This window comes from Kogia breviceps, chromosome 5 (assembly GCF_026419965.1).
Source record: "Kogia breviceps isolate mKogBre1 chromosome 5, mKogBre1 haplotype 1, whole genome shotgun sequence".
NCBI classification, from domain to species: domain Eukaryota; kingdom Metazoa; phylum Chordata; class Mammalia; order Artiodactyla; family Physeteridae; genus Kogia; species Kogia breviceps.
Window position 1 is genome coordinate 135,864,623 of NC_081314.1, and position 17,051 is coordinate 135,881,673.

Here is a 17,051-nt window from a genome sequence, read left to right on the forward strand (position 1 = left end):
ATTTATATTTCCCTTTATAGCTTTGAGACACACTCTTATTTATTATTTCATTTGATTCTTACAAAAACAATGTAATAAGAAGTTGTGGTATTTATTTTCGTATGCACAGACGAGAAAACAGAGGCCGGGAGAGTTGTCTTGCCCAAGGAGTCTCAGCTGTTTAGTAATAGAGTTGAATTAGTCCATTCCTACTATAACCATAAAAGCCAAGGCAGGATCCATGAACTATTTTTTTCCTCCAGTTTTTAAGATGGAAAATATTCACTGCATCTGACTAAAATTACCAGCATTTTGCAACTTCTGCCTTACACTTTTATCCTCTGGATTTCCTTTTTTTGTGACCTTTGCCATTCTAGCCAAAGCATGCTGTAAACCATCAAGCAAACAACTGAGTCCCTCTCAAACCTGCTTCATAAGCCTTAAGTACCACACAGTGGTATTAGAGCAGTTCTAGTCATGCAAAGGCATTCTCAGTTGAGAGAAGAAACTCCTTAACACTCTGCAAGTTAATTTTAGAAATTACAGCATTTGAGTGGAAGTGATTATAACTTTTCTAGGCATCTCAAATTTTAATCAATAGGATATAAGCACTCTAGATCAGCAACTTTCATGTCAAAATTAAAACCTCAGATTCTAGGTTTGCTTTCTAATTATGATTGTACCATTTTTGCAATTCTTTCCACTAAAATATAGTCAGCATTGGCTCCATTCCTGCAAACTTCATGACCTTTTCCACATTTCACATGTCACCTGCTATTCCCCAAAATAGCTCCAGCATGACCATATTTACTTACATCATTTCATTACTTGTTTTTCTAGGCAGTGACTGAACCACACAGTTTAATTTTACGAGACTTTTTGAATGCTTACATCATGCAAGCACTATTCCGGGGCATAGAATATTGAACAAAAATATGTGTATAGTGCTCAAAGATGAGCTCTAGGCTTTTTAAAGTCTCCATGGAGAGTGAATACCATTTCCATTTGGACCAGTCTCCATCCTTTCACCACACACTACATGAAAGATTAGTCATTTCAATATTTACATTTCCTCACTTATTCACTCTTCAGTTTACTGCAACCACTATTTACTGTTATCACATTACCCCCTCCAAAAAAAAAAAAAAAAAAAACACTTTTCACGAAAGATCCTATGTCTTTTGTCAAACCTAATGGAAACTTCTCAAGTAATTATTACAATTTGATGATAAAGTAAAAACGCAGGACCAAATCACCAGAAAACAAACTATTCCACTAAAACCCACTAATTTGTTACTAATAATACAATGACAAATATTATATCAATATACCTGGTGTCACAGTGTATTTTAGCATTTATAACTATGGAGTATATATATATGATACATGTACAAAACATCTAAAAGTACGTCTACCTATTTGACATGAGGAAACAAATTATTGATTAAAATTCTGGGATTTTCAAAATATTGTCAATAAAAATAATATATAAGATTGAGCCATATAAAATTGTCATTTTTGTAGGTTAAGATGGTTAAATGTCAACAATTTCATTATTCATCAACCTAATAATAAATATAATAACAAAACATCTACTGAGTTCTCACGGTGGTATAGAATGCCTATTTTATTTAGTTCAGTACTCTCAACAATACTGATCTAGCACTATTCTGTCATTTTACCTTTGAGTATTCTGAGGCTTAGAGAAGTTAGATAATGTTCCCACGATCACACAACTAATAACTGATGGCGCCTATGCTTGAGCATGTAGTGTGACTCCGGAACCTAGGCTCTTCATCACTATCGATACAATCTTCTTATTTTAAATGTGATCATTTGTATGACCTTGAGGAAATGATATCTTGCAGGAGAGTACAGTTAAAGACAATGTTTCCTGTGCAGGAGAATGTGGATATTGACTCAAAATAGGCTTAAGATTTCAGAACATGCAAAAATATTGTAGCCTCTCTTCATTTATTTCCATGGGTCTTTTTTTTTTTTTTTTTGTCTTTCTTTCCTTTTTTTTTCTTTTTCAGGCTCATAATTAATACATACCTATTGTAAAACTTTCAAAGAAATAAACTTGTTTCTCAATAACAGGAGGGATATGGCAGTGGTGTGCTGTTGTTTAATGACTTCTGTTGGGAGTATGGGGTCTGATTTGCTAATTTCCATGGCATACTAGAATGACTGGTTTCAAGTTACCAACTGGCTTACAAAATTGCTGAAAGACTATACCATCTTCTAGTACTTTAAAATTTAAATTTCATGTTTAAAACATTAATCAACATGGAATTTCTGTTGTGTATGGTGTGAGCCAGGCATCTATCTTTTCTGTGTCTAAACAGATGGCAAATTGATCGATTCCACTTACTAAATACAGTATCTCAGATGAAAACTTTGCCTTTACTGGAACCCCTCCCCCAGAAGTCTTTTGCACTGTGGTCTTACTGGTTCAGAATGATCTACTGCCTATATCTTGATAGCATGGCTAGATTGTTTGATCTTTACTGGTGGCCTAACATGGTTTCTCTTCCTAGCTACAGTCCTCTCTGGACCAGCTTGTTGAGACCTTCTAAAACCACATGGAAGAGTAGAAATATATCATGAAATACTTATAGAATTTTACATTTTCCAGGAGCCACATTTTAAAAAGATAAAAAGGTGAATTAAGTTTATAGCATATTTTATTTAACCTAATATATGTAAAATATTATCACTTAATATATAACCAGTATTTTTAAATCATTTGATGTAGTTTTCATGATTTTTTTTTACAGTAAGTCTCTGAAATCTGGTGTGTTCTTTATACTTAACAGCTCTTAGCCACATTTCAAGTGCTCAATACCCACATCTCTCTAGTAGCTTCTATATTGGACAGTGCAGCTTGAGAAAATCTGAGGATTCTTCTATGGGTGTAGCCATTGATTATAACTTTTCCAGTAGCAGTTACTACTCTAGAAATAAGCAGCCAGCTTATTTTCTTCTTTTTCTAAATTCCTCTGCCTTGAATTCTATTTTCCCTCTTTTTTAACTCACCAATTTCAACTCATCCTTTATGTCTCTGCTCATATACCATTCTCCTTTGGAAAGGTCGTATTTATGACCCTTGTGTAGCCTCCTATTCCATTTTCTGGCTAACTTAGGCTTCCCCCCAGGAGTTCTTGTTCAGTAGCCCTATAATACCTGCAAGCATACCTGCTATAATGTGAATCTATGATTTACTATTGATATTTTGTATCCAACTGAGTATTTCAAATTCTTAGAAGGAACGATGTGTTTAACATCTCTATACCAAACACCAAATCCCAGCACATAGCTGGAACATGAACTTAAGGTTTGTTAAATGACTGAAAGAACAAATAATGGATTTTACAGTTTAAAACCTTTACAATCTGCAATAGCTCATCAAAGAAAAAGATTTTGAGTTTCCTCATAAAGGGGTTATAAAGTTTAAATCATTTCCTAACTATGGAAAAAACTCATTCATGGCAATGGTCTTTCCTCTCCTCTATAATATGATTAGACATGTGAAACCAAATCTTAATTTTTCCCAACATTCACCAAAGCCATACTACATACACACACACACACACAAATTTTCTCTAATTTTAATCATCCTTATCTCTCTTAACATTATCGCCATTTTCTCATTTCACTCAAGATGATAGTATCAAATTTTCTTGGAGTTATGGTCATAACAATTCAGATTTTGAGGATAGATTGTGAAAATGCTTCTCTGGATATAAATTATTTCATTCATGCATAATAAAGGATAGACCCTTTTCTGGATACATAAATTATTTTATACATGCCTAATAAATTACATTTTCCTTATTTTAGACATACCTTTGATGAGGAGGAACATAAGGAAACAAGTTAGATTTTTCAAAGAGCTTTAACTGCTAGAATCCTCTGCCTCTGCTTGTAAGACTAACCTTAGGGTTTCCCAGAGCATAGTTATTCCTCAGATCGGACTAACAAATGTTGCGGCTACAAAAACCATCCTGCTCTTGAAAGAACCCCTGTTTCTTCATCAGTTAGACAAATTATATCCTGGACATATACTTACACCAGGGCAGACTTTGATGGCAGGACCATCTTCATTGGTTTGGGCCATTTTGTGGGGTCTCCTAGCTCCAGGGACCTCAGTGTCAGACTTTGGGCAGTGACCCATTTCATATAAATAAGACACAACATCTTTATCGCTGCTGGTTGAAACTCGATTGCTTCTGAGTCTGAAGAGGCTTTTCTATTGTAGGATCTAAATGTTAGAGTTTGGGAAGATCAGATGAGGAAAGAACACTAAAGTCAGAATCCAACAAAGTAGTAGGTTCTCCGATTCAGTGATTTAACTGGACTTTTTAATCTCATTCTTGTATCTGTCCCAATTAAGACATTGGACAACCTTATTAAGCCACTAGACCTTACTCTTTTCCAACTGAAAAATGTAGTACTACCTAAGAAAACCTAAAGCTTAATGAACTCCTCTTTCCTCTGACACTTGCTACTGTCCTCTCTAGTCTTTCTTTGCAACTGGCATCAGCTCTTTGGTCACAACTTTCAAACACCTCCCTGAGCTATATCTCTAATATTTCAGTCCTTATTCTTTCCCATTAAGTTATTTTATTTCCTCCATAGCAACTGTCAGTCTGAATTCCTCTTAATTCTTTTTTACTGTTTATTTTTATCCTCAGGTACCAGAATGTAAACACTGTGAGAACAGGAAACTTGTCTATAATTTTCCTACTGTGTCTTCACTGTATAGAATGAGAGTCTTTCAAAACTATCTGTCAATTAAGTGACTTGAATAAATTTCCTCAATCTCAATAAATATGTGCAAATAAATATATTTGCAATTCCATCAAAAGCAGATGATACAGTAGAATAATTTTATTCTAACGTATCCTTTCCTAGTTCTTTACTCCTCATGTACTTTAATATCTAGCTCTGCTTATAATTTCTCATTAATTCTGGAAATTATCTCTTCCATTCCATTATTCCTTTAAGGACTCAGTCCACCTCTTCGCTACCTTGGACTCTGCATTAACATCCTGGATAAAGTGTCACTCCTCCTTCTCTTTCCCCTCCAGCTCCATCCCAGACACAGTGAGATGTGGAAAGCAAAGTTCTGAAATACTGTGAGATTTGTGCTTGGGTATATGAGTGCCTGAGCACGTAGGATACAAGAAATAGGTGGAGAAGACATTATTCCTGGTGCAGGTATAAGAAGGAATGTTTGTATTATATCAAGGAAGAACTCAAGGTTCAGGCAACATGTTAGCCCAATTTTCAACAGAGGCCATATTATCTCATAAAAGACTAATTCACAAGCAAGTACACAGAGATTTGTTAGGAGCAATGGACCATTTTTATTGAGGATGAGTGATTTCTCCAACTGTACAATGTTAGGATCATCAACACAGTCATAATAGAGAATCAGAGATTAAGGGAGACAAGCCTAACATTTGGAAAAGAGTCAGATGATACTACCATGGAGCTTCAGGCCACAGAGATGCCAATCTAAAAATGGGTAGCTGGAGGTAAAAGTCTCTGTCAGGCATGTAATTTCTTGGATATAGAAATCATGGGTTATAGATTCTTGAATCACCATTATCTTTAGGTGTGTTGTTTCAGAAGCAAATAAGGCTTGGATGGTGATGTTCTAGCAGTAAGAAGAATAACACCTCCTATAACAAACTGGCCAGTAGCTGCAGTAGCCAGAGCCATATCCACAGCCACATCTGCTTCCATAACCACAGCCATAATGGGAGCCATATCCACAGCCATATCTGGTTCCATAGCCACAGCCATAATGGGAGCCATATCCACAGCCACATCCATAGCCATATCCACAGCCATAATAGGGACTAAATCCACAGTCATAGCTGTTTCCACACCCGTAGTCACAGGAATTGCCATAGTAGTTGCAAAACATGTTGTCAAGGGAAGTGGACGCAGGTGGGTTGCAAGAGGATGTTTCTGAAGTGTGTGTGTCATCTACTTCCCATGGACCTTTATATACTGTCAGTAATTGGCAGACCATAACATTCATTCCTTGACACAGGCAACAAATATGTAAGCAACCATTATGTACCAGTCACTGTTGACAATCAATAATGATTTGCTTAAAATAGCTTGTTGTCTTGGAGACTCCACTTTTATTTAAAGAGCATCATGTTAATATGTTCTGCTGAAGAATTGTCTCAGTAGAATCATGTGCCCCCAAACTGATAATCATTTTCAAAGTCTCCTTTCATTTAATATGTATCTTATAAAACAAGCTTGTTGGGGAATGTAGGAAATTTTTGCCCCTTTTTCTCTCTCATCTTTCCAAAACCCCTGCTTCCGGCCATAGGAAAGGTAATACTCCTGTCTCCTTTCTTGACTTCTTGCCAGGCTTCTCCAACCCTCTCAGTGTTCCGTACCTCCTCCATGTCCAACTCTCCTCAAATCCCAAGAAACGGGTCAACATCTGATCATTCAAAGCCAAGCCCATCCACTGGAACAGTAACTACTTATAAGTGTGGAGACAGTGTGCTGTATGTAAGTGTTTCTTGTTATATTTCCTTCTTCCATGTACCAGGCAAAGTAAGGTCCTTCACAGGCGGGGCAGCCCTCCTTTCTTTCCCATTTTTTTGTAGCTACATAAGTATTATCGATACCATTGAGGAGACTTTCACAACCTAACCAACTTTATTTGGCTGAAGAAACCTCAGACCAGAGTCTAATTTTTTTCGTATACAGATCTTATCAGAGTTTTGCATTATGAGAGATTAGTGCATTCCCTTAATTCGATAAATCATTCTTTCCTTCTCCTATCACTACTGTTCCTTGTATGTTTAGTTCAGAAACTAAAGTTTAGTAGATAACATTGATACCTATAGCAGAAGCCCACCCTCCTAATACATTCATGACATAAAGTAGTACAAAACTCAATTTTGCTCTGTATTTATATGTACATGAAGCAGAAGTTCTCAACCATCTACAAAAATTTTCGTTGTGATTTTGAAACATAATGTGTCCCCTTTCTTCCAAATAATCCTATCACATTTACCTTTTCAACATATAAAAGAGGAAAATGAGCATCATTTCTTCTGCTATTAATGTTTTTCTTGCCACCTTAATTCTCAGCTAAAATAAAAAATCTGTTTGCACATGAAAATTCAGATCTGTGATAAGTTCCTGTGAGATGCCATTCCTCACTCACTGCTAATGTCTGGATTGGATCGTCCTCCTTTTGCTCCTATGTGCAGATACATGTCATAGCACTTGTCAAGGTTTATTGAAACAATGCCTTGCTTCACTAATTAAAATATGTCACTCTATACCAAACATCCAGTCTTTCCCTGACCAAACATTCAGTCCAAAAAAAAAAAAGTGTTGTTTTTTTTTTGTTTGTTTGGAGGGAGGGGGTTGTTTTGTTTTGATTTGCTTGCTTATCTTACTTTCAAGGTTTTATTTAAATCAACATCTTCAGAATCTGGCAGACTCCAAAGTTTACATTATATTTTACTGTAACAACCGTGAAATCCAAGTTGGAAGGGAATATAAGGTCAAGAAGATCATTCTTTTTACTGGATACTTGAATTTCAACAACAAAGGAATGAATGGTGATTGAGTACTTTATTGAATGCCTTCAACAGGGATTTTCACAAAGCTGCCAATTTCAATTTTTGAGAACTTTCATTATTTGACATTTATTCTTCAGAGAAATCATTCTACCTATTTTATCTGGTCCCCAGTCTAATCTGATTACTCTGCTATGTTTCATCCCTAACCATAAACATAAAGAAAATATATTCCCACTCCAATTTTCCTTATCCTTCAGTTTCTCACCTTTTCTGTCCTCCTTAAAATTCAAAACTATAAATTCTACTTCATGAATTCTCTGGAATAGACACTTTACTTTTCAATGCCACTGCCAACACACACTTTCTGGTCACAGTACCCCTGGATTATTGAAAAAGTCTTTCATCTTTATTGCATTATTTCTAATACCTTTCCATTCAGATCTCGGATACTGGTTTATAACAGTAGAAAAAAACTCTATTCTGTGCATCCCTGAATAACCAGCTATGAGTAGAGTGACTGACACATAATTTGAACTTACTATTTCTCCATAAAAAAATAAATGGATCAAGTCAAACATATGTTCAAACATTGGTGTGCCACTTATAAACTATAAGATATTTGATTATATGCTTAAATTGTCTGAACACCAATTTCTTCTTTCTAAAATGGAGCCTATTTTTACATAACTGTTTTTCACATATTTCATGCCTATTTAGTGCCCTGGGTCAGGAATTTTACTCAGTAAATGCTATTCCCTTTATCTCAGTTGTCTTTTTTCCCCTTGGCTATAAATATTTATTTTTGCGATTATCATTTTAATACATGTTATTTAAGAATGTACTTTTTAAAAAAGAAAAAAAGAATGTGCTCTTTAGAATCCAAACATAAGTTTTAATTTTAAATAATTTTACAATTTTTTTTTTTTGCAGCGACATAGATGGAACTGGAGATTGTCATACTGAGTGAAGTAAGTCAGACAGAGAAAGAAAAATACCATATGATAGCCCTTATATATGGAATCTTTAAAAATGGTACAAATAAACCTATTTACAAAACAGAAATAGAATCACAGACATTGAAAACAAACTTATGGTTACCAAGGGGGAAAGGGAGAGCAGGAGGGGTAAATAGGGAGATTGGGATTGGCATATACACACTATTATGTATAAAATAGGTAACTAACAGAAACCTACTGCATAGCACAGGGAACTCTACTCAGTACTCTGTAATGACCTATATGGGAATAGAATCTGAAAAAAGAGTGGCTATATGTATAGGTATAACTGATTCAATTTGCTGTACAGCAGAAACTAACACAACATTGTAAATCAACTATACTCCAATAAAAATTAATTTTTAAAAATCTCATTTTTCTTATCCCATAGTTTTAAATTCTTGTCTAATAATAGATTTCAGATGCCCATATTTATTTGTACTGAAATGTTGATTTAGTCTGAATTTAAGGTAATAGCTTTGTAACTCAAAAGAGGTCATTCTATGATACATATATATATGCCTTAATTAAAATTGTTTTTATGATAAGGAAGCAAAACCCCCCAGAATATAAATTACCTTCTTAGCAGACTTTATGCACCCTGACTGAGCCATTCTGTATAGTAATTTATTAGCAAAAATACAATGTCAACATTATATCATGGGGCATGGGATCATGTATATTTTCAAGTTCAGAAATTTATGTTGTATTTTTAAAGCATATATCTTGGGAACATGTTTAGGTACCTATCATTTAAAAACTTGATGTGGACTTTTTAAAAATCCACAAGAATAAAAAGATCAGTCCATAGTAAAATATTTTATTTTTAGGACTATGTCTATTTTGATAGCTTGGATTAATTATCATCTTGCAGTAAGACATTTTAGTCAAGATCAAAGATTTATTAAACAGTAAATCTTCATTATCCATGTGAAATATGTTCTAGAGATTCCCATAATTAGGTATGTACATAAATTTCCCCCTTAGAGTATACTTTTTCTAGCTTCAAATCCCCCAAAATCTTCTAATCTAAACTCTCATTAAACAATGAAAATATTCCCTCTAACCAGTCCATCTCTATTGTATGTTGGAAAGTGTCTGTATACACATTATCTCAATTCATTTTCACAACCTCGTAAAATGAACAGAGTGGGTACTTGACAAACAAGTGTTCAGAGAAAGAAGCTGAGCCTCGCAGTGGACAAGTCACTAGCCTGAAGTCACACAGCAGAGGAGTATCAGAGCCAAGTCTTCATAGTCTTCTGCTGGTGGGTTCCCTGGCATATGCTCCTCTGGCCAGGCCCTCTCCTGCATGCGGAAGAGGTATGCACTGCGCTCTAGGTACTCTTATGAGAACAGGGAAAGCCTGAGAGTTCCTCTCTAGATGTGTTTAGTGATTACACGTCCCCCAGGAGTGATAATAAATGGACACAAAGATTTATTTTCCCACTCCCCTATCTGACTGGCCAATTCCAACTCAGGCCTCAACTCAAGTGCCTCCTCTTCTCAGATCTCTTTCCTGATGCTCACAACACTAAATAACCCTCCATATTTTATAACTTTCACAACATATGGTTATAAAAACAATTAATTCATTCTATTTTTAATCTTATGTTACTCCTACACAAGATTATGAATTCACTGAGAACTGAGCCCATTTGGATAGACAGATTAGATACATGATAGATAGATAGATATAAATGATAAATGATAGAGAGATAGATGATAGATATTGGTAGATATAAATGATAGATGATAGATATGATATGATAGATATAGATAGATATGATAGATGATAGAGAAATAGATGATAGATAGAATATATATAATAGATAGATACACAGGTAAGTTGTCCACAACATCTGCCATACCACAAACCTTACCTCTCTTTCCTTAGCCTCTACACTGGATAACAACTTCTTCCTACACTGCTGAGGATCCAGAAAACCTGACACGATTTTACTTAAAGACAGAATGACTGAAGCTCACACCAGACATGATATTTTTGCTATTTTTCTACAATACTTTGCAGTGTGAAAAGCTGACTCTCCCTTCCATCCACTCTCCTTACTCCTGCAACGGAAGACACAAATCAGAGAAAGAATATTCCCCTTTACTTTCTTGTTTCTAGAGTACTAACATCATTTTCTCTGCTAGTCAGTCTCAATACTTCTGAGTCATTCTTGATGAACAGTTCACAGAATGTCAGGCCCGGATGTACCCTAGGTCACCATTTACCCTGGAGTTCTCACTGTGGTGATCTTGCCTTCCTTGCCTATGATCAGGCAGCTTTCATCACATGCATTCCAGTGGAATAGCCAGTTCAGCTCTCAGAGCCATAGTTATTGGAAACATATTTTATATTTAGAAGTCATTTTCCCAGTAATTATCACCTATTAGTTCCAATTGTGATTTCTGTGACACGAGAAGAAAATCCAATTCTCCTGCCATATTATAACCCTTTAAATATGTTTTGATAACTCATGTCACTTCTTTCCTCACTAGTCTAGATATTATAAGGATACATTTCCACTAAGTTTCTCTTCCTTGAACATCTCTTCTATCTTCCCCCTCATCATGTCCAGAATTGAGACATTCACCCTTTATTGACACCCTTTATTTGTGTCAATATCCAATTCAGATCTACATCACCACTTCCCTGAATTCTCCTAGACTCATATCTCTTTCTCTTCCAATCCATTCTGTAAAACAATACAAGTTTCATTCCCCATAAACACATAAATAATTCTTCTTTCTATGTATATGCATATACAAGTATGTGTTTCTTATTTTAGATGTGAGTAATCGCAAAACAGTAAATTATTGAAGAGAAATGTTTGGAGAAATCAACAAAGTCACAGGGATGCACAAGAAATAAAAAATTTAAAAACAGGGAAGTTACAAAACCTGTAGTCAGTGATGCATTATAGTAAGATGAATGACACAGACTAGATAGATTCAAAGAAGCATTTCATTGGGAAACCAATTTGCCCTGGTGTGGAGCACTAATGCTCGTGGCCAAGGACACAACGTAGAATGAAAGCATGAGATAGATGTAAGGGTTAAATTTCAGAAAACAAATGGAATTTTATCTTCTCTCTTCCATTGTTATCAAAGCCCATCTATGACAAAAACATTTGAAAGGAATAAAAATATTCAAAGACTACTCCTTGGAACAGATTTCCACTTGTCACTTCAGTAGCAAAGGATAATCTGGTAGTAATTTGCTAACAGCAAAAGAAATAGCATCTCCTGTAGCAAAATGAATAGTAGCCATGGCAACTACAGCCAGATCCAGAGCTTGACCCATAGGACCACTACCACAGGGCCTTCATTCATAGACATAGTCAGAGCCATAGCTGTAGCTATACCTCCATAAAATTTTCCATAGCTGTAACAACTCATATGACGTTCAGGAGCTAAAAGTGCCTTCATTCATAGACATAGTCAGAGCCATAGTAGCTATACCTCCTCAGGAATTTCCATAGCAGTAACAACTCATGATGTTTAGGAGCTAAAAGTGTCAACGTAAGGTATATGTGGGAAGCAAGGGAGTCTGCAATTCAGAGTGTTACCCACAATCTCAGACCTTTACATGCAGTCAGGTGTGGGTGGGAAACACTGAGACAGCCTGCTCAGTGACATAACAATTTGCTTCAAAAGAGCCATTTTACTAGGCACTTCAAATTTGTTAAAAAGTCTCTTTAGTTTGCTCTTCCCCAGAGTTTTCTCTAGTTAATAATAAGCCTGGAATAACAGTGACTTCTTTTTCAGGACCCCAACTCTATTGAAAACGTATCTCTCATGTGACTCATGACCTTACAAAGACCAAAGTAAATGTTTCGTCCTCTAATTAAATTCAGTGGCTTTGAAATCATGTGTGTGTATGTGCATATATGTTGCATAGTGTGTGTATATGATTCTCCTTATTAGGCAAGACTAGTAATATTATTATCACTATCTATACTTTATATAAAATAATATAATACTACAATACTGAGGGGTTTTTTTGAGATCCAGAGAAATTGGAGGGTATTTTATTTATTGGTCCCTATATTTTTATTTTCATACGATTTTTAAAGGTTAGTTTCCATTTACAGTTATTATAAAATATTGGCTGTATTCCCCTTGTTGTACAATACATCCTTGAGCCTATCTTACACCCAATAGTTTGAGATTTAAAAAATTAAGTGACTTGGCCAGAATAGCACAGCTGTTTAATGATAGAAATATAACTTAGTCATTTGATTCCAAATTCCATATGCTTCAAGTTTTACTTCAAGAAGAGGCAGAATTTAATAAATTAGTTATCATTAAAAACATCAAAATGCTAATATTTGCATTTTGTAAATTGTCAACCTCCATGCTTTGATTTTTTATATTAACAGAGCATTTCTTACATTTCACTTTGCCCTCCACAGGTCTGTATAAACAAAGTGTGAGTGGATAATTTTAACTATGTTTCTGTGAGTTCCAAGTATCCCTTCATGATCAAAATACCATTATTACTCGCTCTTCCAATCATACTGCTCTAAGCTTTGTCCCTTGAGGTCAGAATTGCCTACTCCTCTTCCTATTGAAAGAAGAGATAGGCAAAGATAGGTTTAAGAGAGAATTAATATGGCTGTTTATATAAGTGCTTTAGTTCTGGATCTGAACCTGTGTAAAACTTTAATCATGATCCTATAAAATTAAACCATAAAGTAAATGTCATCTTGAAGCTTAGACTTCCATCATGATAGCCTATGCCCACCCCTGCCCCCAAAGAAGCCCCCAATACACATGCAATCCTTTAAAATTGGATTGGTGCTATGATTCCACCCACATAGCAAATTCTTCCCTGCCTTCTCTCCAAACAAGTTTAGAATAATGATGTTTGCTTACACAAGTTTAATTGGATTCTTCGCTAGACAGTCATGAAGCAAATCAATTCAATTTATCCAACATGTGCTGAGTACACACCATTTCTGAGGCACAATCAGGGCCAACTGCAGGGATTGGGCAACCCGTGCATGTGCACAAGGCCCGGTGCCCAGAAGGCCCCCTGTGCTTGGTGTTAAATGTTCCATCGTCACCATCTCTAAGTTCTTAACACTTTCCATCCTTAAATTTGTGGTTTGTAAGTGAAGTCTGCTGGGACAATGGAACATGTGCAGAGGATTTGAGATGTTACGTCACATGCAGTCCCGCCTCGCACCACTTCCCCACCTTCCAGAATAAGTTCTCAGTTTCCCACGGCCTCATCCCCATCCAGTAGGCCTATAACTGCTGCTACCTTCTACCCGCTCCGCCTAACAGGAACCTGGGTACAGGCATGGGAAAGTTGGGATCCGGTACCCTTGAGGGTCTAGATTCAGACAACAGCTATCCTCATGCCCAAAGGCACATGACATTAAGTAGAAAACAAAAAGCATCATAATATGTCAAAAGAGACCACGGAATACAGGCAAAATATCTTTGTTCCTGCATTTTTGACACATGTTCAGTTTGCTGTGGAGCCTGCAGATTATGTAGCTGGCCCTGGACACGGTGCCAAGGATTGAGAGGATTAAGTAGGAAGAGCATGTGTTCTCAGACCTGCAAAATTCCAACGATATTTTAGGAATTAGTCCTTGACCCTGTAAGGGGTCCATAAGCTGCGCGTAGGGCACTAGTAAATTGACTCACTAGAAAAATTAAATAGTTCCATCTTCATTAATTTCAAACGACCAAAAGGACATCACTGATGTGGAGTTGGGAAGAGATGCACATTGTTAGCCTTCCCAACCTGGCACGTGCTGGCTTCTGCACACTTCTGCAAGAGAGGCCTTGGTGTGGCACTTTAAAAACATGAATCCTGGCTTCAAATTCTGGCAATTCACTGAACTTCTCTGTGCCTCAGTTCCCTCACCTATAAAATGAGGACGTGAAATGATAGTATCTAACTCTTAAAGGTTTGAGAAAATCTGAGTTAATATCTGTAAATCACTTAGAATAACACCTGGCCTCCAGTAAGTGCTATTTAAGAAGTTCTATTTGTGTTATAAAACGACATGTGTGATCTTGTTACCTCTCCCATATACCAGAGTGTGAATTCCTTGAGGTCTAGAAATTTAACTTATGCCATTAAATCCACAGCCCCTAGTGAAGTCCAATACATCATATTTCATGAATGTTTGATGAATGAAAGTTTATAATTCAGAATCTAAAATGGAGATTGGTTCATTAAAGGTGAATTTTTGTCTTTCCTCAAAGCATCCATACACACACGTATACATACACACACACACACACATACATATAAAACATACACACACACACACACACACACACACACACACACACACACTCACGCAATCACATTTTATCTGCTCCCTACTTTGGATCTCAAAGGTATTCAATGCTGGAAGATATCTCTCCACAATGTGATGAGGTTTCTTAAAACTAACTAATACTATTTGACTCCGCCCTCCATTACAGAAACTTGTACAAAATCATGTTATTTTTTTCTGTTTCTACATCCATCATTATTCTTCTCAAGCCTTTATATTTCGGTGCCACTCTTTGCCTGCAGAATCCCAGAGTATTACAGTAAGAAGAGAGTTGAGAGGACAATTAGTTCTACCTCTCTCCTGATGCAGCATTTCCATCCACAACATGTCCACGAATTGGTGACCTGAACTAGTTTAAAACTTTTGGAGACAGGGGAGCCAAGCATACTGCCAATGCACTTTTCGGACAGAACTAATTTTTAGAGGAATTTCTAATGTCAAGAAATCTAACCCCTTGAATCTTCCATTTACTCTTAATGATTATGGCCTCTTGAGTTGGAAAAGCAAATAAAATACAGTTATCTAATACTTTTCAAATATCCAGCACCCCAGACAATATTTCCTGCCCCTATTTCTATCATTTTAAATACTATGAAAACAGGCTTCTTTTTTTCCAGTAAGGGAAATCTCCCATTTTTCCATTTTCAAATGTTAACATTCAGCATATTGATAATTTAACACTAAATTCTTTCCATGTATTTCCCATACCTTGTTTTTCTATTATTTTTATCTTTATGGATCTAATCACGGTTTGTTTTGCAAGCAGATCGCTGTGACTAATTCACAAACCTATTGTATATCTTCTCTGAGTTACAGAATATTATTATCACTGCTATTCTTTTATAAGAGTTAAATTTTGGCAGAATAGAGGAAGAAAAAGTGGGGTCACTCCAGGAGTTTCCCTTTTTATATATAGTAAAGGAAAGTGGAATACCAAAGATCAAAGAATACCCATCCTAAAAACAGCCTCAAGTTCTCAACTATTTGTAGAAATTCTTTATTATTCAATCATGACTGGTAACCTTTGACAAGTTTTACCCATTAAAAAGTAGCCATCTTCCCTCCATTCTTCCTGAAGCCAAGCATATTTCGGCATTTGTTTCTCACATTTCTTCTCTCTCAATGGTTTGGTAATGTCAATGTTTTAAATTTATCTTGCTGATTGTCTTAATACAGAACAGCTCTCATTAAACCCAGACAATATATGTCATGTCAGGGTCAGCAGAATTCTAAGACCGCCCCCATGAGTCCCACCCACTGGCAATCATGCTTTTTGCAATCCCCTCATCTTGATTATAGGCAGGACCTGTAACACCCTTCTAACAAGTATTCTATCACAAAAGTGATGGAATCATTCCCAGGATTGTGTTACCTCTTATGGCAAAAGTGAAGGGATTTTCTGATATAATTAAGGTCTGTAATCAGTTGACTTTAAATAAATCGAAAGGGAGATTATCCTTCGTGTTCATGATCCCATCAGGCAAGACCTTGAAGTGGCACATTCTCTCCCTTTCTCTCTCTCTCTCCTTCTCCTCTCTCTCTTTCTCTTTCTCTCTCCCCTCTCCCTCCATTGCTAGTTTTAAAGAATCAAAGGAAACATGAATTCTATAGCATCGAGGAAATGGATTCTTCCCAAAACCTGAGGAAACTTGAAGTAATGCCTTCTATTTCAGCCTCCAGGTGAGAATTCAGCCTGGCCAACAACTTGATTTTAGCCTTGTGAGACCCAGTGAAGTTGTTTCCAGGCTCCTGACCTACTGGCAGATAATAAACGTAGGTTGTCTCAAGCTACTAAGTGTGTGGTAACTTGTTACACAGCCATAGCTAATGAATCTCTGAGGAACTACAAAATTGAAGAATACATATATTCTTCACCTTATGTTTTCACATAGAGTGTTTTGGAAGTTCCTCTTTGACGAATGACCATCAATCTCCCTCCTCCCCTTGACCATGATGCTTCTGAAAATAGTAACTGATACTCATTTTATTCACTCCTTTACAATTCATTCAGTCTCGAGTTAAGCAAACTGTATTCACTCTCACGTCTCTATGAAAGTAGTCAATATTCTCACAAAATCACCATAATTGAACTATTTGTCAATGTAACTGATGCTTTGGAATAATTCCTTTATTATTTTACAAAGAAGCAGGAGATTAAAGGGTCATATCATGGAAATATAAGCTCTTACTTT

General features: G+C 36.1%; 1 protein-coding gene across 1 annotated transcript; it reads right to left on the minus strand.

Annotated features, from left to right (window-relative positions):
• Window positions 1-5,644: 5,644 nt before the first annotated feature.
• On the minus strand, window positions 5,645-5,917 carry KRTAP21-1 (keratin associated protein 21-1). Its single transcript, XM_059065654.1, has one exon. The coding sequence runs from the start codon at window positions 5,915-5,917 to the stop codon at window positions 5,645-5,647; it is 273 nt and encodes a 90-aa protein (XP_058921637.1).
• Window positions 5,918-17,051: the final 11,134 nt, after the last annotated feature.

Coding starts and splice junctions, on each gene's coding strand:
- KRTAP21-1 (XM_059065654.1), bottom strand. CDS start 5,917: ATGTTTTGCAACTACTATGGCAATTCCTGTGACTACGGGTGTGGAAAC.